At 34.7% G+C, this 21,709-nt stretch overlaps 2 protein-coding genes across 3 annotated transcripts; one reads left to right on the forward strand and one right to left on the reverse strand.

Moving 5' to 3' along the window:
• Positions 1-1,265: 1,265 nt before the first annotated feature.
• Positions 1,266-5,578, reverse strand: LOC140967323 (peptidyl-prolyl cis-trans isomerase CYP21-4-like). 2 transcript variants are annotated; one of them, XM_073427783.1, is made up of 9 exons: positions 5,322-5,578; positions 4,968-5,153; positions 4,512-4,551; positions 4,182-4,232; positions 3,732-3,817; positions 3,025-3,162; positions 2,793-2,943; positions 2,049-2,131; positions 1,266-1,658 (listed from the first exon to the last, which is right to left on the reverse strand). In XM_073427783.1, exons 2-9 carry the CDS (start codon positions 5,117-5,119, stop codon positions 1,649-1,651), a joined length of 711 nt encoding a protein of 236 aa, XP_073283884.1. In that variant the 5' UTR covers positions 5,120-5,153; positions 5,322-5,578; the 3' UTR covers positions 1,266-1,648. The 2 variants fall into 2 exon arrangements, with proteins under 2 accessions (XP_073283884.1, XP_073283885.1); XM_073427784.1 differs by having other exon boundaries at positions 2,043-2,131; positions 5,322-5,577.
• A 2,308-nt stretch (positions 5,579-7,886) lies between these two features.
• Positions 7,887-21,563, forward strand: LOC140967279 (uncharacterized). The gene is made up of 27 exons (XM_073427711.1): positions 7,887-8,102; positions 8,229-8,294; positions 8,401-8,487; positions 9,271-9,327; positions 9,450-9,514; positions 9,625-9,794; positions 10,151-10,212; positions 10,314-10,397; positions 10,974-11,133; positions 11,376-11,491; positions 11,695-11,823; positions 13,165-13,236; positions 13,423-13,518; positions 13,741-13,818; positions 14,339-14,467; positions 14,683-14,856; positions 15,327-15,530; positions 15,615-15,728; positions 15,866-16,098; positions 16,826-16,871; positions 16,960-17,208; positions 18,017-18,247; positions 18,615-18,706; positions 19,510-19,738; positions 20,532-20,888; positions 20,969-21,042; positions 21,143-21,563. The coding sequence occupies exons 1-27, from the start codon at positions 8,001-8,003 to the stop codon at positions 21,246-21,248; spliced, it is 3,582 nt and encodes a 1,193-aa protein (XP_073283812.1). The 5' UTR covers positions 7,887-8,000; the 3' UTR covers positions 21,249-21,563.
• The last annotated feature ends 146 nt before the right edge of the window (positions 21,564-21,709 follow it).

Raw genomic sequence — 21,709 nt, forward strand, 5'->3', positions numbered from 1 at the left:
TGTGAGTTGATGTCGGCATATATGTTACACACATACATGAAAAATTAATGGTCACATTTTCAACTCGACTCGAAGTGGAGATATATCCAAAAACCGCATAGGGCCTGAAGGAGAAGTCTGCGCAGCTGCACTAGCATTTTGACATTTTCCCTGTGATTCATCTTTAGGAGGGTGTGGAAGTCGATCAAAGATAAGAAAAGACAAACTGTGGACAACGAGAACTTTATATATAGATCAGAAAGTTAATGTACAAATACAAGCTTAAAAGCTTAAAGTGATGAACGTTACAATTTGCTAGCACCATAATATCTTTGCCGGTGTTTTGACTGGTGACAGAGTTCTTGTCGTGAATAAAAGGAATCGTTTATGAACATTTTTCCAGCACTCTGATATGACAGAAGTCTACGTCTAAGTTTGGGCATTAATTGTATGTATTTATCTGGAGTTGCAGCAAATTAATGAGAAAAATTTTTCTAATAGTATATCTTAACTCAGAGTCAGAGCTGCAACAAATGAATGGAAAAAATATTTATCAATCTAGTGATAGTGAGCACTTGGTTCAGAAGCTAAAAAAGCCATATTTGAGTAAGAAACTGTTTTCCCATCAATAGCATTTGAAATTCTCGGTATTATCTCTATTTGATTTCATGTCGAATTTTATATATCAATATATATACTAGAAAGTTAGATTTAGTAAGCAATATTGTTTAATTTGTTTTGGGGCTACCTAACAAGGTATTTGTATAAATAATTTCATTATATTCTTGGATCTCGTTGATTCAATTTTTAGGCCTCGGAGAGTATATTATGACATTTCAATTCTTGTTTTTACTGTTATAAACAAAAGTTGTGATAGAAGGTCGACGGTAGTACATCGACACTAATTATTGAATATGTTAGCAATATTTAATTATTATTGATCTTTTGACTAAAGACATTTCACCATTGAAATTTAATTAATGATCACGTAGACAATGTGAGACTATGCATTCATTAAATGATATGATCCTGAGAAACATGATACATCATGATATATGAAGATTATGCTCATTTTATGAAGACATCGCGACGGTTTGTACATTCCCAATCGCAGCAGACAACTTTTGGGAGGCTTCTAAACACCGGCAAATATCAGTATAGCAGTTGAGATCGAAGCACGGGCTTGCATTTCTAGTTTGGAATCGGCCTGGAATTTATCAAACTTAGCCCGGGCTTGCGTATACTATCATAAAGAAATGGCAGTCTCTATGAATTGAGCTCGCATGTAAAAATTCTGTTCACTAGATTAATTTTCACAAACGTACAACAATTTTCAGTTTCTGTGCATATACATACACAATAACAACCTGAATATTTCTTTTTTTTTAAGCAATATAATGTACAACAAATCCCCCAGCAGCTGAACCTCCACGAACTACAAATAAATCAGTTTGTTTGTTTAGTTAATCAACCATTCGGAGGTGGTAATAATCATATAATTAGCGGCAGGAATTTCCCCTCCAGACATAAGAAAATTTGTACCGTCTGCACCATTACAAATTCTCAAGGATCCATATTATCGTACAACACACGAAATAACATCCAGCAAAATGATTACTATCGGAACATGTAATTGAAGATCAAAACCACCTCACCTGTTCTACACTTGTTATGAAGGCCTGCCATGGAATATAAACGAAAAAAGAAAGTGCGTCAGTTGCAAAGCAGATATTCCCCACCAAAAGAAACCGGAAAATGGATCGAAAGATTTGGTGTAGCAAAAACAATGTCAAAGATAAACAAGGATTTAGTTGGTAATGTTGATTAAGGGTGCAAATGACATTAGCTGACCACGAGTTTTTCGAAAAATATTTGATTCATATTCGAGATCATCAATTTGATCCGAACGTGAACATGTTCTAACATTTTTTTTAGCAAAATTTAATTCAAAACTCAAAAAGTTAAATATCTTTGGCCCAAATTTGGTTCGTTTATGTTCGTTTGCACCCCTAATGCTGATAGGTTAATCATATGATTCAAGGATTATATCAAAGACAGCGTGCCGTTACACTGTTTCTTTCAGAGTCACTTCAATGATCCCTATGGGTGTTTTAGGCTGATAATGCTCATCTGTATCTGCTTCTTCGATTTCCTAAAAAACATATAACATAGCGATGCATTTGCTGTCAAACTTCCAAGTTAAAAGCAAAAACGAGATTTAAACAGACTCATTCCCAACCAAGTGATTAAGTTAGCAACCACGATGATGTGGGTAAAGTAATTAGGAAAACAACAAAATACCCCATTTCACAACTGGTTCTCTTTCACTACAAACTAAATTTACTGAATCATGTGATCAAACTGCTTACTTATCAACTGTCCTAAGCAAAAAATTTCTTCAAAATTTACCAGCTTGCCATTAAACGCGCAAGCACCATTGAGTAAATCTAAAATCATGTGGCTCGTTATTAATAACCCTATTGCTTGGTAACCTCGTCTTATTGATTGAATACCAAATAAATTTTTCAAAGTTAAACTGAGTCTAATTAGTTTTAGAAATGCTTCACTAGGGTACGCAACAGGAAGAGGAAAAAAGACAAGAAGAAGGAAAATTAAAAAAAGACAGCTTAAAGTACCTTTAAATCGTAGAAATAAAAAGGAAAAGAATTAGCCAGAATATAAAAATGTTCACAATTTGGGCTTCGAAGGTTTTGGGCCAAAAAAAAAAGACGCACAGAAGCTAAACACACAAGTCTGGCCAATACAATTATACTAAAGATAAGTACAAGGGCAAAAAAGGTTAATTATTTCACCTGAACAACGTCTTCACCCTTGATAACACGACCAAATACATTAATTTTCTCATTCAGGTCTGGGATAGGTGCTGTCGTAATAAAGAGATCAAATTTGCCACCACCTTGTTTTGTCTTAGAAGTGCCAAGCATAAAAGCTTCATGCTTCATGCTAGATAAAGTATCAAGTCAATAGTCAATGTTTATTCAGATAGTGTCGTCAAAAAATATCTAGATCCAAGGTAAGGCGGACCTGGTATCGAGGTGATTGTAATGCTTTCCCCTTGAAGTCCAATCTTCAGTAGTTCCAGTTCTACTAACATCACCTCCTTGAATGACAAAGTTCTTAATCACACGGTTAAAGAGCATTCCTTTGAAGTGTCCATTCTCACTGCAGATAAAAATGAATGGAGAGATTGCCATAGATGAGGCTTTCATGAAGCATCTCTAGAACTTTCTAAGGGTGAGTGATGGTAAATAAACATCATACAAGACACGAAAGTAGCAATATTAGACTTTGCGACATGCGACAAGCAGAAGTGGCTGCTTGATGCTGAAAAACAAGTTCTAATGTTTGGCAAAGGACAAAAAGTTCTCTTTCTTTTCGTTTTTTTTTTAACTACAGAAGGGTTGCTCCATATTGATCAGAATACCTTAACCAGCCAATGCAGCAAAACAAATTCATCAGCAGAAATTAGAAAATTTTATGTAGGAGGGAGGCGAACCAAACTACAAAATATAAACTACCAAGCCACCTTTCGAAAATATATTGCAATTTATAACGAAAGTACTTGTTAGGTACATACCAAGAATCAATAAATTTATCAACAACCTCAGGAGAGCCGAAATTAGAAAATTTTATGTAGGAGGGAGGCGAACCAAACTACAAAATATAAACTACCGAGCCACCTTTCGAAAATATATTGCAATTTATAACGAAAGTACTTGTTAGGCACATACCAAGAATCAATAAATTTATCAACAACCTCAGGAGAGCCGTCCTTATAAAGTTCCACAGTGATTGAACCTTTTGAGGTATTTATCACCTGCAAGTATCATACTATATCAAAATCCATCATAGAAAAGCGATCTAACTGGGTTTCAGAAAGAGAATAGCAGAATTAACAAACAATACATAGAGTGGTTTCTTAATTGACTTAAGTATAATCTAGACGCACTCACATCCGAAAATAAATGCTCAAAGCAGGTTAAAAGCTACAAAGTAAGAGAGGGATGGCATTATGATTTATGATTTATATTCCCTCCAACATCAAATAAATATATAGAAACTGCAAAGTGCAGCGAGAAATGGTTCCCACAGAAGTTTACTGTTACGGATGTAAATCTCAATGTATCCCATCAAAATATCTAACTAAATAACTCATGAAAGTAAAGATGCGAGACACTTACAGCATATTTGGGAGTGTCGGGTTTCTTTGACTTGCTAAATGAGCTATCATGCTGCACAAAGGAAACAGCGAAGATTTAAGAAAAGGAAGAGTAAAGTAGTGAAGAGAAGTCATGGATGATGAAGGTCTGCATCTAGTACATCATTGAAACTTACTTGCAGGCTTTTAGCAAAAAGGAAAAAAAACGTTAAGCAGAAATATTAAGAATATCAACGCGGTAGAACAATTAAGAACTCAATAAATAGTGGAAAGTATAGAGGGAAAAAAATTGAAGTGCAAAAGCTGTGATAAGATGAAATAGAGCTACAAAAATCATAATGAGCTAGCGCACCTCCAAACTGGATACCAGTTCTTCACTTGAAAAGTTTGACCTATGAACAATGTAAAGATTGCATAAGGACATGTGCTTCACAGTTCCCACCACTGAATTAGCACATAAATGTGCAAACAATACCAATCTTGAACTTAATTACACCCCATTTACAACATACATGAGCGACTTAAGAGCAAACTCATTCCGAAAAATAGAGAAACAAGGGAAGTGTGATACATTTTATGTGTAGTGAAAGAAGACTTAATTCTCCACAATATTAATTTTCATAAACCAATCATGCCAAAGAGACCAACATATCACAATCATTTTTCACCTCAAACCGCTAGAGGCATCTCAGATCTATATACTCCAGCTTAGTTAACCAACTCTCAATATTTATTCAGCAATCAAGTATCAACACAAACAAAATCCCATTAATTCAAGAAGAATAAATGAATCAGAATCAGAACATACCTTCTAGTCCAATGTCTGTAGGTAGAGAAAAGAAAAAAAGCTGTGACAACGACAATAAGGAAGTAAATTGCAATGGTAACCACACTTATTCGGCTCGGCGCCTTCTTCTTTTTACTCTGTATCAAAAGAGCTTGGGGTTTGATTTTCCCCATTATACTTTGAAACAACACCAATTCTTTCTAATCTCTGCAAAATAAACTAATTCATCAACAAACCGAATAACCTCCATATTTCTCCGATTTCAGCAAACAGTCTCATCCAGATTAACAAACAAATCGAGAGAGGAAACAAGCATCAGATCAATAACTAGAAAACAAGAGCATACAAATGAATAAACAAAAAGACAAAATATACCTTATCCTGATTTATCCTAGAGCCAAAGTCAATCGACGAGGAGAAGCGATCACTCTGATGATCGCAAATACAATTAGCGGCGAATTTCGCAGTCAAGAATGCTAAATTGTTTGTATGAAAATTCGAATTTTGTGGGGAAAAATAAAAGGGAAATTACGGTATTTACAGCCAGCCACCGCGTGATGTTATTGGGTCCGGGCTTAATGGGGAAGAAACGACACCGTTTAAATGGTGTTTGAATTTATTGTCCTCCTCATTAACTTTTCAAACGGATAATGACTGAATGGTAATTACTAATTGCCGTGTTGAAAACTGCATTGCTTCGAAGCGAATTTTCAATGCCGGCATTCCCCTAACCCAAATTAACGAGAATTTTTCAAAATTAGATATTTGAACGTAAGACTTAGATATAAGGTGAAATAGAGTCGGTCTCATGTGAGACCGTCTCACGGATCTTAATTTGTGCGACGGGTCAACCCTACTCATATTCACAATATAAAGTAATACTCTTAGCATAAAAAATAATATTTTTTCATTAATGACCCAAATAAGAGATTCGTCTCACAAATACGACCCGTGAGACCGTCTCAGACAAGTTTTTGCCGGCGAAATAATATATCAAAAATCCTGTCAAATGCAATGAATTTCTACTAATCATATAAATAAATTCAATATAATTTCAATAAATTATATATGAGCAATAGAATGTATTGAGATCTTTGGTGGATTATTCTGTTTCGCATGATTTTGTACGAGAAAAATGATATGGACGGTTATTGAGATGAATGATTTATGGATTGTGGAAATTAAATGGAGAACAATTTTTTATAAAAAAAAATTTAAGAGCGTACGAAAACAAAGTAAAGTGAGGTTGTATTTTGTCGATACATTTTATAATTGATTCAACAAATATTAAAATTGTAGTTTGTGGTCTAATTAACACAAAAAATCTTATAAGACCGTCACGAGTCAGTTTTGTGAAATAGATTTCCGACCTAACTTATGAAAAATATTATTTTTCACTATATATAGATTGGATAGACACATCTAACATTAATATTCAATTAAACTATTCCGTGTGTGTAATTCAATCAGAACGTGATATGAAATTATCAAATTCAACTTAGTATTGGTGTTTTATCTATCATTCTCTCTCGATGATGTTTTAAAAGCTACATGGTTTTATTTTGAAATACGATGCGATATTCGAATTTTAAAATTATATATGCATATCACTTGGCCTAGTTGCACCATGTGTCCCAAAAATGAGATATGTCTCAAGTTCGAGATAGTGTGAACCCCACCAGCCAACCCAATAAGAAAAAAAGGGAAAAAAAGAGAGAATTTTGAAATAATATGTTTTACGAGAATGAAATTCAAAGTCTCCTATTAAACAACCTCGCCAAAAAAGGTAATCACATGCAAAAATAACTTTCGATCAAGAACTCCAATTATATCCAAGATAACTAAAAAATATAATCATGTAAGAAAAGGGCAGACTAGTGACAATCCTACCAGTGAGGAAATCATGTCAGATCCACAAACCCTTGGGTAGTCGGGTGATTTATCATATATATTTGTATTGTATTGAAAAAGAGGGATTTTGTGAGCCAAAAAATGTAAGTGGGTTGGGTTTGCGTGATTTGAGAGTGGAACATAAAAGTTCACGTCTTCTAAGTCATTTACTTAAGAATGATTCACTTTGGATCAAATGAATCCGCTGCACTTATTTTTCCCGAGTTGATTTTTGGCACTAGTTTTCAAAGACTGGTGACTGGTTAAGAAGATTATTGGGATTTGAACAAAGATGATTTAGAAAAGTCTGATTATATTGAAACAGTCGTAGCTTTGTTTGATAGTTTGTTCAATCTACTTTCTTTGATTTGACTTATTATTCCTTCATAAATATTGTTTCGTCTCCGAGTTTTATATGACATTCAGATGTTTAGCGAGCTATTGTTTTTCCTCAACATACATTTATATTTTGGTTATATGACAAAGTCAAGCTGCTCACTCATTGCAGACTTCCATTGTCATTTAGCAAACTCGTTTGGTTCAGCGTTCGGTCTTGACTCTATATGATTCATTCAATGACTAGTATCAGTGCTGTTTTCAAGTGGTTCAAGAAATATTATGGAAGACGCAATGCTACTAACATGACTAGGATGTTTGTCTTTGCGTCTACTGCGTGAAATTTGGATAGCCCTAAATAGGAAGATTTTTTTTTTATGCTCGACTCCTTTCAGTTGAGGCTTGATTTCAAAATATCAAGATCTCCGACCTCACATGTCTCCATGAATTTTTTTTATCTATCAATAAGGAAAAAAAAGAAAGAAAAGAAAACAAGGTACTAAATGCAATATTCAACGAAAAAACCCATCAAACATATATTTATGTATTATAATTATAATTTTTTAAAATTTAATATTATTAATTTGTGTATATATACGAAATGCTTGATTCGTGTGATGTTTAACAATAGAAGTTAAAAGTACAAAATAATTGAATTAATTAGCAAAACACCCCCCCCATAACCCTGAATTATTTAATGTAACCTGCTAACAATTAACAAACCCCACTTCCAAACTAGGAACAAATTTCGTCGAGACCAAGATTGAAAACATGCGGCACTAAGATCTGAACTTCCACGCTCGGATCGAACCATCAACAGTTTTGATCATGATTTCCGCTAATGGGTTGTTCCTATTCGTAATTGCACTTCTGTACCTTTCAACTCTCGGGATTGCTGATACTATCCAAGGATGCGGGGGATTCGTTGAGGTCTGATAAGAGATTCGTTGGTTCTTGTGTTATATTCTACTGGATTTTGATCCAATTGGATAGCGTATATTTGATATATTTGTTGGGTTCGGAGATTTACTGAAAGATTTATGTGTGAGTTGGCAGGCGAGTTCAGATTTGATAAAATCAAGGAGGCCAGCTACTGCGAAATTGGATTACTCTCACGTGACGGTACGGGAACTTGCAGCTATCTTGGTTTTGTTTTGATTGTAAATATATTTTATTCAGTTATTTTTGGTTAGAGTAGATGCAGCGATACTGATTTTCTAGAGTACAGGTTGAGCTTAGGACGTTGGATGGTTTGGTCAAGGACCAGACACAATGTGCTCCAAATGGGTACTACTTCATTCCAATTTATGACAAGGTAGTTCATTGTGTTTGTGTTTTTCCCCTCTGATGATGCCTGAATTTGTAAATAATATTTCTTAGCTAATAAAAAGTTTCTTATGCGATTCATTAAGTTGTCGGGACTTGTGGATGGAATGCCTCAAGTTACGACATGATACTGGAAATTGTTTGTGGGTTCAGATGGGGAATTTTGGGATGTTAATGGGATTATTGATGGAACGAGAACGTGGACTGTCACATGTTTTTGTGCCCTTAAGAACTTATTTAAGGCCCACTGGAAGCTTATACAAGCTGAAGCTTCGGCGTTATTCTTAATTCTAACCTTTAAACTCTTTTCAACTTAGATCATGAAGTTTATATGCATGTAAAAGGGATATGGAATCACATGGACTATGAAATTCCTACCTCTACTTTTTTATACGGCCAATGGATTTGTTTGTTGTGGGGGTGGAGGGTGGATTAAGCAGAACGAATGAGTCTCAATCTTGAGTGAGGAACACACATGAAAAAACCATCTCTGCAGTATTTTTAAAGAATCCAACCTCTAAAGAACTTGTCCAACATGTTGGCTGTGAATCACATCAATTATACTAAATCGAGAGAAATAAAACCTGGAGAGAAGGGATGGCTGATTAATGATTATGAACATGACTCGGGTCAGTTTAATGCAAGTTCAGTCTCTTTCAATTGTCTGATGACATTAGTGATCATTTCAATTTCATTTTATACATTTCTTGTCTCATTCACCTTTAAAGTTAATTATAAAGTCTGAAACTTTCCTTTCTTACTTTGATCATAGGGTTCTTTTGTGATCAAGATCAAGGGACCTAACGGATGGTCATTTGCCCCAGAACAAGTTAAGTGTTGTGGAACTTTTTAGATTGTGTTTCTCATTAACAATTGCATTTCCATTGTGCGGTTTCAAGTGTTTTTTTTATATAATTGCTATCTATTCTTATGTTAAAATTTCATTTTTAGGTTCCTGTTGTTGTTGATCACACTGGTTGTAATGCCAATGAAGATATTAATTTTCGGTTTACTGGGTTTGTACTCATCTTTTCTAATTTACTGTGCTCATGTTTTGCAGACATCGTGGGATTTGTCTGCCCTATATGTATTTCATTTCTTTGGATTTATCTGGCTACTTCTACAGGTTCACCTTATCTGGAAGAGTTGTAGGAGCAGTTGGCGGGGATAGCTGTGTGCATAAAAGTGGTGGTCCATCGAATGTTAATGTTGAACTCTTGTCTGGCAGTGGAGATGTCATCTCATCAGTTTTGACATCATCTACTGGAAGTTACTTGTTCAAAAATATAATTCCAGGTCTATATTTAACTCAGTTTTTTTTATAGCCATGTAAAACATGAAAAAATTTCTTAACCATTAATATTCACGCCTCAAAAAGTTTGGATTCTATTGCCAGGATACTGTGTTAGACGAGTGAGTCTTGGGGTCTGGTGGAAAATAACATCCTTTTCCGTTTAACTAATGGAGTTGATCATGAATTTTATTGGTGATATTATATTTTCTGTATACCTCTCATTTTCTTAACTATATCTTTAGGAAAATAACATTTGTATGATAAAATGGAATTTATCATGAGTTTTATTGGTGATATTAATATATTATACTTTATGTACATGTCTCATTTTCTTAACTATATCTTTACTTGGGTCTAGGAAAGTACAATATACGTGCTACACGTAGTGATTTAAATATCGAGGTCAAGGGATCTGCTGAGGTAATTGAAGTCATGATCCTCTTTTCTTTTACCGCATATTACACCCTTTTGAACATTTATTTGTGATTACTTTGCTTCTCAACTTCAAATTGATCCTGCAGGTGGAGTTAGAGTTTGATAATGGTGTGGTAGATGATGTTTTCTTCGTTTCTGGCTATGATATTCGTGGACTTGTGGTTGCTCAGGTAGCTTTCGTTCATGACTAATTTAGCATTTGCTTCCTTTTTAGGCCTTTTTGGTGGTGGTGGAATTTGACATTGCTCATTGGTTGTTCAAATTTAATGTAACAAAATCATTGCCATTTTTTGAATCGTTTCAACTCCTCCAGACACTCCGTTCTCCACTTTCTGATGAGGAAAAAACGATAGCTCAATCCAAATGTTTTTCCATTGTTTGCTGCTCGTGGTCATAAAATATGCTTGATGATCATATGATAAGATACTCTTTACCCATTCTTTATTGTATCAATGCTTCTTTGGATTGGTGAACTTGCACAGAAGCTCTGCAATGAGATTTGATGATAATATACACGTTTTTGTATTGTTTTATCTACTAATTTATTGAAGTTTTACAACAGCTATAGTAAAGTTTTACAAATAGTTCACACTTTTAAAGGAAATTTGTAAATGAGATTTTCCCTCTACATCTTAAAATTATGTAAAGTTGTGATTTTTTTTGAGTTGCTACTGCCTCTATTCAAGAAATTACTTTATGATATTTTCCTGAAATAAACAAATCTAACATTATATCTGTTTTGATAGGGAAATCCCATATTGGGAGTTCATTTTTATTTATACTCAGATGATGTCTTGAAGTTGGATTGTCCATATGAATCTGGTAATGCACCTGGGATGAGTAAAGCTCTTTGTCATTCAGTATCTGATGCTGATGGAATGTTCACATTTAAATCGATACCGTGCGGTACTTTTCTATTTCTCTGCAATTGATTCTCTAGATATTCCACATTTTATGAACTGCTGGGCAACTTTTGTTTCTAAATTAATCATTCCAAGTTTGATATCAAGTGTGCCAGTGTGTGTTCGTCAAGTCCACCTGTATTATAGCTTTTTTTGGATGGCTTTTGTTTCATGATGATTTGGCTTACTATACAAGTAATGCTCGCAGAAAGAGAATAATTGATTGTGCCACTGAAATGCTTGCAGGTATCTATAATCTTGTGCCTTTCTACAAGGGTGAAAATACAATTTTTGATGTTTCTCCTCCTTCATTGTTGGTATCTGTTCAACATGATCATGCTATTGCCCCTCAAAAGTTTCAGGTATATAATTGGTTGGGTGGTTTGAACTGTCGACATTACGAGAAGCTATTATTTTATTCTCTTTCTTCTTTCCCTTTCCTACTTTCATCATATCTCAACTTTTTGTAGGCTGTCCGTGTTTCACTTTTCATGGAATTTTGTACGTCCAAAAATGAAATATACATGACATTGCCTGATTTGAACTATTGTGGCAATGACATTAGGTTACTGGGTTTTCTGTTGGGGGGCGTGTGGTTGATGATAGTGGCAATGGAGTTGATACTGCCTCTATTGTGGTAGATGATCAAGAAAGGTCTATTACAGATAAAGAAGGATATTACAAACTTGATCAGGTAAGAACATGTCCCATCTTATAGTAGTGTTGAGTTATTCACATTTGTTCAACCAAGTGGTTATTCAGTCAGTATTTAATGATGGGAAAATTTTGACTATTTTTATTTTTATTGCTTGTCCGTTGCATTGTATTCTCTAAGTTTGAGTGATTTATACTATCATTTCACAAAGTTATGGTGCTTTACTTGAGGTGTTGTGCACTGGCATAAACCCTTTCTATGGATCCGTGATCCTGCTGTGAGATGCAAATTAGTTTTCAAATCATTATTCAAATACAAGTAAAACCCATTGAGGACAGAATTATGATTCTAAGCATCCCGAAAATCTGAGGTTTCAAAACTCTATATCTGGTGCTTATTGGATCAAGAGGGGATATTAATTTTGTGGTTAGGATCTAAAGTCAATAAACTAATAAGAACTAGATTGTCTCACTCGAATCACAAGCAGAATTGGTGAATTTACAAAATTGTTTATAAAAAAATATTGTGGCCTTTCTAAATAAGCCCATACTAACTTGTTAATTTCCGGATAAAATATTCTCTAAGAAATTTGAAAACAGAGTTCATAATTTCAAGCCTACAAAAGGAAAAATATACAGTTTTAAAAATTTATTACTCGAAAAAACCCTAACATGTTAATTTCTGGATAAAATCTTCTTTAAGAAATTTGAAAAAACAATTTCATGATTTCACGCCTAAGAGAGGAAAACTATTTTATAAATTTTTTTTCTTAGGGCACCATTGTCTTTTCCTTTATATCTTCGAGTGTTGTGTCGTTCTTTATTCCGTATAAGACACATGTTTCTTATTAAATCTGATTTTAAAAGGGTCATTGAACCTGTGGTGATTGTGTTTCTTATGGTTCATAGCGTGACTTATCACATCTTCTTTCTGGGCTCACGAGGCTCGCATCATATTGGATCATTGTCGATCTATTTCGAGATGTAATTTGTACAAGCCCATAACCAAGCCTAAGAAAATGTAATTGAGTTAAATACCAATCTAATAGCATGCATAATACATTTTTAATATCACCAAGAATAAGTTATGATATTTAATACAACAAGCACACACACACACACACACACAATCATTTGTCTAGTATTTGGTGTGCTACAAGTGGTGCTTAAGAGAATTGTTTCTTGCTTTCTGCCACAAGATTGTCGTGCTTTCTTTTTACTGAGAAATTACAACATGTACTTTAATTAAATGTGGGTCAATTCATCTCTACCATCTAGCATCCTAAATATCCTTATCCAATCATATCATCTTCGTTTACATTTAAATATGCAAAAAATGACCCTCGTTTGTCTTACACGGACTATTGGTTGATACTTATAGGTTACTTCTAAAAGATACAGTATTGAAGCCAAGAAAGATCACTATAAGTTCGAAAAGTTGAATGACTTTCTGGTAAGTCAATCTTATGTTATTCACATTTTTTCAAACATGCTGACGACTTCGATATTTCTTGTGACTAGTAAGTAGACAAATAATTGCTACAAAAATTTTGGTGGGGATAATTATCTTTATATGTTTTAATTGGATACTCATTAATATTATTTTTCTCTTCTGCCTTATTTGTAATTGTTTTCTTAGGTTTTGCCCAACATGGCTTCCATTGCTGATATCAAAGCGGTATCATATGATCTATGTGGACTTGCTCAGACTGTTAGTCCTGATTACAAAGCTAAGGTGATTTGACTTTCGTTATCATGTTTATCTTTAGTACGCTGCTTGAGTAACTGGATTTAGAAGACTAGGAAAGAAACCCTTACAAAATTCTCTCTTATTCTCCTTTTCTAGTAGTTCTTCATTAGCAATTATATCCTAGCCTAGACATTGGGTAAGTTGTCTACTGTGTAGTTCTTATTAAATTAAATCTCGTGTTAAGGAATAAATATTTCTTCATTCCAGGTAGCTTTGACTCATGGACCGGAGAACGTGAAACCCCAAGTGAAACAGACCGATGAGAGTGGGAATTTTTGCTTTGAGGTAAGTCACTAAGTTGTAAACCTGAGCAGTTGTTTTTTACTGTTTTGGGTTTGTTTTGTGTGGTTTTAGACTATAATATCAAAGGGTAGTGATAATACTTCTGAACTTAGTTCATATGAACGTTTATGATAGTATTGGCTATACTATTTAAGCATCAATTACAGTGTCTTAAACATGATATGTCTTTGTTATCATCATACTCTTAACAAACACATCAACTTTCCGATATCACTTCAATCAGACATCACAAATTACTGAAGTTGGAAAGTAGTGGACTCTCATATGTTAACCCTTCGTTGCCTATTGTTATTTTTTTCCTAACCAATAAAAGCCTCTATCATGTTTGGTTTTTTTACATTAGCATTTGTTATAATTTTTTAATTTAGTTTATACAACATGCACTATTACTTTCCATTGCCCTTTCTATGTTTATGTGGTCACATTTTATTATTTGTTCAGTAATGAAATTGAGATTTTCTATATTAAGAGTTGGATTACTTAAAGTAAATAATCCTTTCAGGTACCACCCGGTGAGTATCGCTTATCAGCTTTTGCAGCCACACCTGATAGCGCGCCAGAACTTCTCTTTTCTCCACCTTACATTGATGTAAATGTTAATAAACCATTACTGGGTGTGAAATTTTATCAGGTGAGAGTTTTCATCTATTAGAATACTTTTCTTTATTGATGTGAATGTTCAAGATCATATGGCTTGCATTCAGATGGTTGAGAATGCTCATTCTTAATGGCTTGTCTTATTTTTTTGCAAAAAAATCTTAAAGTAGCATGCAGCATGTATTCCCTAAGTGACATCTATTTTTTTATGGAAATTTCTGAACTTTATTTTTTATTTTGAAAAATTAGGCACAAGTGAATGTACGTGGCTCTGTGGTCTGCAAGGAAAAATGTGGATCTTCTATTTCAGTTGTGCTTGTAAGATTGGATGGTAACAGGAAAGAAGAGAAGATAAGCAGCGTGATCAATCTGGATAGCGAATTTATATTTTCCAACATACTGCCGGGTAACTATAGGGTTGAGGTAATTCATCTGATATTTGATTCTTTTTCCTTCTGAAAACAAAGTCATGTTCACTATCTCTGTTTCTCTTTTGTGATATTTATTTCTTTAATTGCTAATGCATTTCACAATGAGCAAAGCATATGGTTTGACAATTTTCTACTGTTTCCCAGTGCTTTATCTGCTGTTTCTTTTAGTTCTGAATTGCTGTTTCTATTTATTTAATTTCTGGAAAACAGTTCGGGGGCCTGAGGGTTTAAGTTATATTTCGGTTTCCTTGAAAGCCTCCACCATTACCATCAACGAAAGAAGTCTCTAAATCAACACATCAGTCACACACTTTCATTTGTTCACTTCTGGATGGCATCCTTAATAATATCTTTAGTTATTGTTAATCTGTCAGAAAATTCAAGTTGCATTTTCAATTCTCCCACCTTAGTAAGTCTTTGTTATGACTTTCTTTGTTATGACTTTGATCTGTTCCATTGTAGGTCAAAAACCTTTCCCCCTCTCTCGCATCTGGAGAAGATATATGGTGCTGGGAGCAGAACTCTATTAATGTGGATGTTGGCGCAGAGGATGTTGAAGATATTACTTTTATTCAAAAAGGGTTTATGGTTAGTTTGATTTCTAGTCATGAAGTGGATTCTTTCCTGATATCAGCGGACGGTTCTCGTGTGAACCTGAAAATTAAGGTAGCTTCATTGGTTGATTATCTCAAATTTATTCTCCAAATTCTCTGAAATCTCTTATACTTAATATTTTTTCCCAAATTGCAGAAAGGTTCTCAACGTATTTGTGTAGAGACTCCTGGTGTGCATGAACTCCAGTTTGTTGACTCGTGTATTTCTTTTGGGAGCAACATTTTGAGATTTGATACTTATGACTTGTCGGTATGGTCTAATAGGGATTTTTCTTCTGTTGCAGTTTTTTTTTGGGACAAGGGGTGAGGGTGGGAGGGGATGGAGTTGACCATACTTGGATTTATTTCCCCTACTTCAATCTTGATAATGTTTTCTTTCTTTTGTAGCCTATCTATTTAAAAGGGGAAAAATATCTTCTCAAAGGACATATAAATGTTGAATCAAATGAGAATTTACCTGATAATATACCAGTTGACATCTTGGACAATGGAATTAGTGTTGATGGGACTGTAGCCGGACTTGAATCCTCTGAAATTTATCAATCACGGGGTGCCGTCTACTCGTATTCTGTTTGGGCTAATTTTGGAAGAAAACTCATCTTTGTACCTCGTGACTCACGGTATGTTTACTGTGGCTTTGGCGCATTGGTTAATTTTCTATTGCCTTTGGAATTTTTACTTTATGAGAGAGAAGAATATCCTGTTTGATTCCATTAGTAGCTCTTTACCCTTGATATGTCTATATTCTTTTGTTTTTGTTTGTTCCTGACCTCTCTTTAACCTTGATATGTCTATATTCTTTTGTTTTTGTTTGTTCCTGACCTTTTTCTTCTAATGTCCACTGGTGTAGGTAGAAGTTGTTTAGACTTGCAATAATTCTGTCATAGGAACGTTGAGTTTTTAAGAAATTTTGGGGGTTATTGCATCTAGTTCACTGACGTCATACCTAGTTATCACCTCCAAAAATCAGTAATCTCATTAACCCTGTAAGATTATCATTTCTTGCAGTTGGTATACAAATGGGAGGTAAATATAACTAACCTTAATCTTTGTCAATAATCTCAAGTTAATGAGTTAATTTTCCAATAGTGCCCCTATGAAATAAGGCCAGTACAACTGAGATTCAACCAAGTATTCATTATTATGGATAGAGATAAGATACTTCTTGTTCCTTTGCCTTGCTGTAAATAGAGTAAGGTGTTGAGATTGCACTGTGATTGAAAATATTTCTTGCTTGATAAAGATCTTCCTTCTTTCATACAATTGATTTGTCTTTTTTGTGAGTGGTTTCCTTTGAAATTTCTATCAAGGAATTTTACGCCCTCACCCTTGTTAATACTGCTTCAGGAATGACGGGGTAAAGAAAATGTTGTTTTACCCAAGACAACAGCATGTAAGTGGTTCGGAGAGTTTTATTTACAGTAGTTTACAGTATTTGTAATTAATTTACTATGTTCAAGTTTTTCATCTTGGTTGATTAGGTGTCGGTAACATCAGATGGCTGCCAAGTTCCAATTGCTACATTTTCTGGCCGATTGGGGTTATATATCGAAGGATCGGTTTTACCCCCACTTTCTCATGTTCATATAAGAGTTGTTGCAGAGAGAGAGAGCCAGATTTCTTTATTAAAGCAAGGAGATACAGCACTTGAAACTATGACGGGGGCTGATGGTTTATTTCTTGCAGGACCTCTATATGATGATATACATTACATCACTGAGGCCTCTAAGGTTTGAAATATGTATAAATGGTTCTGATTATGAGCATCTTTGACACAATTTGTCTGATTTAACTCGTGAATTCCACAAATATGATTGTTGGAAGTTTTTGTTGAAGCTTTGAAGTGTTATAATGATATACATCAATTCACAAAACGTAAAAGTTAGAAATTCATTGTAAGAGTGTACAACATCCACTTAAGGGAGACTCTGTGACTCTGAGAACCTTGGGGTTCAAGGCAGGCCCTTCTCTTTGAAGTGTATCTCAGCTTGCTTCTTGCATGATGCTAACTTATGAGTGAAAGTTGTTGGGTTCTGGGTTCCCTAAGATGTGCAATTCTTCTTCTGTTTCCTCCTCCATCATTAAAGTTTTAGTTTTGTCGCTCATCTCCTTACAGAAAATGGTGTAGCAATTCCTCTCAGTTTGTTTCCTATCTCCGTTCAAATACAAATTCAGCGACCTTATGTTTTCAATTCAGTTTCTGTGTTGGTGCAAGCCAAGGAGGTGATGAGTTTATAAAATGATCCATGGACAGGAGATGTTCTTCTAGTTAGTTGAGGCAGCCTGTATGTACTTGGCATAATTTTTTACAACTATTATTGTCTGGATATTTGATTTAATTGAAGGCTCATTAGGTTGATATGAATGTAATTCCATCACTGACAGCCAATTACTAGAGTAGTGCTTATATGAAACCTAACCATTCGTAAATGCACACATGAAATCTCGTGTAGGTCTAGCTCCGTAAAATCCAATCATACATGAATATTTTTTAACTGCTGGCAAGCATAATGTCTGAGATTTTCTTCTTACTTGCAGCCTGGTTATTACGTCAAAAAAGTTGGATCCAATTCCTTTTCTTGTCAGAAGCTTGGTCAAATTTCCGTGAGATTGTACTTTAAAGAAGACATCAATGACTCTTTCCCTTCTGTTTTATTGTCATTGAGTGGTGAAGATGGATATAGAAACAATTCAATTACTGGTGTTGGTGGAACTTTTGTTTTTGATGGTTTATTTCCTGGGAGTTTTTATCTCCGACCTTTGTTGAAGGTATTTGGTGGATTTCAATGCTCTTGATATGTATTTTTGTTCATTATTGTCTGTAGTACATTTTAAGTTCCCAATTACAAGCAAAGCTTCAGTTGCGCTTGTGTGGAAACTGGAAAATTTGTGAGGATGACAAATATCGGAATCTGCCTTTTATTTTACCCGAAAGCTGGTTTCAAAGCTCACTCTCTTGCTCTATTCCCAGACACTTATTTTGGTTCTATGATGATTAGCATATGTCAATGTTGTGCATTTTCAAGCATAATTGGATAAGCTTTTAAAATTTATGCCACACATTTGGTGACTCATTTTTTTAGGTAACGACATCATAATATTGAATGACATTCTTTTTCCTTTTTCCTTTTTCCAGGAGTATGCTTTCTCTCCTCCAGCCCAGCCAATTGAAATTGGCTCTGGAGAATCCAAGGAAGTCGTTTTTCATGCTACCCGAGTTGCTTTTAGGTATAAACTCTTACGTTATATCACCAACCTCATATATTTAATCAAATTGATTCTTGACAGGTTTTCCCTTTTTAAATGGACCCATTAAAATCCTATCATCTGAAAATAATTTTAAGTCATGTATCTATATTGGATCAAAATCCTGTTGGCACCATGATAATACACTCTCTTCCCATGATTATTTTTGTGCATGACCTCAAATATTATCGAACTTATTGTTGGTCTCTGTCTTGTCTTTGTATTCTGATTTCCCTCTTGATAGTGGGCAATTGTTTCATAATTTTATCATGAGATAAGTTTCAATATTTTTTGAATGTTAAGGTATCTAAATACGCTCGCTCCCCTTTAAAGAATCTGTTATGGAAGTTAATTCTTCTAAGACGATACTTTATCTTATGTTTAAACTGTGGATGGTTAGTCATCAATTACAGGGTGCATCACTCAAGGTTTGTTTTTTACTTCTTGCATGACAATGTTAAAGTGTTGCACATTTGATTATCATGAAATAAGCTTGTGAGCTAGATCTGGATCAAGCTTTGTTTGGGTTAAGGATGCAACCAACAAAACCTTACTTTCTTTTGATAAAATGTTTTGGAGTGTGAACTTTAACACTAGATGCTGAATTTTATTTTTTACCTTTTAAGTGACTTACCATAAACTCAATGTTTGGTGAGATTCAAACTTTTTGTGTGATTCAACTGTCAAATTGTGGTCCACAATTTTTAAGTCATCTTATGTTTCTGTTTTCCGGACTGCGTGATCTATAAATGAAAGAATCTAGAAGTTGTGTACTCCCTTTGCAGTGCTTTAGGAAAAGTAACTCTATTGTCTGGTCAACCAAAAGACGGTGTATATGTGGAAGCTAGAGCCGAGTCAAAAGGTTTTTATGAAGAGACAAAAACAGATATTTCTGGCAGTTTCCGTCTCAGGGGCCTCCAACCTGACACTACCTATGTAATAAAGGTAGCAAGGAAGGGTGAGCTTGATAGCACACGCATTGAACGCGCTTCTCCAGGGTCCTTGGCTGTTAAGGTCAGCTTCAATTGTTGATTGAGACATGTAAATCAGATAGCAAAGTATATTTTGACAGTTATCCTTGGCGAAGGTTCAGTTCTCAAGCTGTATGCTCCCTCCTCATATTAAAATTTGTTTATGCCAAATTTGAGGGAGTAGTTTGTTGTGATAGCTCAAGCAATAATTAATATCGTTGAACTGTAGTTTTTCTTTTGTTATTACTGCAGTCAGTGAAATGCTTTCTTGTTAGTACAACAAAATATACCTTTTTTTCCTCACAAAGTATGGAGTATCTTCCGAATTAAGGGAACCATAGAATTTGGAATTTGTAAAAAATGAAGAAAATGGCCATTGTTGCTTTTTTCTCCTTTTCCTTTATAGACATTTATTGAATCCTTTTGTTGAAATAAAATAGTACGATAAATGCAGCACTCTTTGCTATATTTAATGTTGATAGTTCTCGAGTAATATACCATGAAATACTTGCAACTGTTTGAAAGCCAACCAACTATTTTTATAGTACATTTGGGTAATACGAGGGAAATATTATGAGAGATCATGTTAACTGGTTTAGTGCTCTCTGACAGGATATTACTGATAAATTAACAAATAATAACATATGTAAACTGGTAAATGGACACCAGTGAAGAAACCTAGCAATTCTGAGCAAGGGTGATTTGTAGTGAACTTGTGAATAATCTTGTTATGCGACTATTTAACATCTTTGAATTTGCTTTAATAATACTTGGATTTGTGTTTGTCGTCCTCATTGACAGAGACGCTGTATTTATCTGACCGATTCATGACGTAGGTTGGCTATGAGGATGTCAAAGACCTAGATTTTGTGGTCTTTGAACAGCCAGATATGACTATTTTAAGTGGGCACGTGGAGGGGAAAAACATCAAGGAGATGCATTCGCATATCAGGGTGGAAATAAGCCCTGCCAGTGATCCATTAACGGTTGAGTCCATCTTTCCCTTGCCAATCTCAAATTTCTTTCAGGTGAAGGACTTACCAAAGGGTAAACATGTCGTCCAACTTCGATCTACTCTGCCATCTGGTAACCATAGATTCGTGTCTGAGGTCATTGAGGTCGACTTAGAGAGGCAGCCTCAAATTCATGTTGGTCCATTAAGGTTTAGGATTGAAGAGGATATGTACAAGCAGGTAAGTTCTACATGACTTCCAAATCGTTCAAAATTTTCCTACGAACTTTAACTTGTCCGCTAAATTCTGACGGTTTTCAGGAATTGACTGCTGCCCCTGTGTATCCCCTGGTCGTCGGACTTTCAGTAATCGCCCTGTTCATTAGCATGCCAAGGTAACTGAGATTGTTTCAATTATTCTTACCCAGGACATCAACCACTTCCATTTGTATCAATTTAATGGGACTTTTGATCTCTTGCACTTCTAATCTGTAGATTGAAGGATTTGTATCAAGCCACGATAGGAATTACGCTACCGGGATCATCTTCTACTGCAAAGAAGGATGTAAAGAAGCTGAGCATCAGAAAGAAGACTTACTAAATAATTTTTTATTTTTATTTTTGGTCCACCACCATTAGGTAGGAAAAACTGCAGCTTCGGGAACATTGTAGTCATTTTTCTACATAATTATTTTGGAGAATTTATTTTTGCTGAAGAAATTGCAGTCAAATGCTCACAGCAAGTAGTGGAATATTTTTAAACAAGAGGTAAGATTCTGAAGTAGAATGTCTAATACTCGAAATTGTACAATGCTAAGTTCTTGCTTTCTTGGTGTTTGGCTTGACTATATGCAATGTCTTGGAGCATTGCTTTTGGTTTATGCCTCTTTAATGGCAATAATTACATTTTTAGTCTGATCGTCGGGCTAACACCATTTTTTTTTAAACATAAGCTTCCATTTCATAGATAATGCAACAGATAAGTAGTTGCATGTTGCAAGAGCTTAGGAATAGCATCTATACACACTAAACTACATCCACTACTGAGGCATTTACCAGCAA

Source organism: Primulina huaijiensis, unplaced genomic scaffold (genome assembly GCF_012295235.1).
Source record: "Primulina huaijiensis isolate GDHJ02 unplaced genomic scaffold, ASM1229523v2 scaffold24871, whole genome shotgun sequence".
Taxonomy (NCBI): domain Eukaryota; kingdom Viridiplantae; phylum Streptophyta; class Magnoliopsida; order Lamiales; family Gesneriaceae; genus Primulina; species Primulina huaijiensis.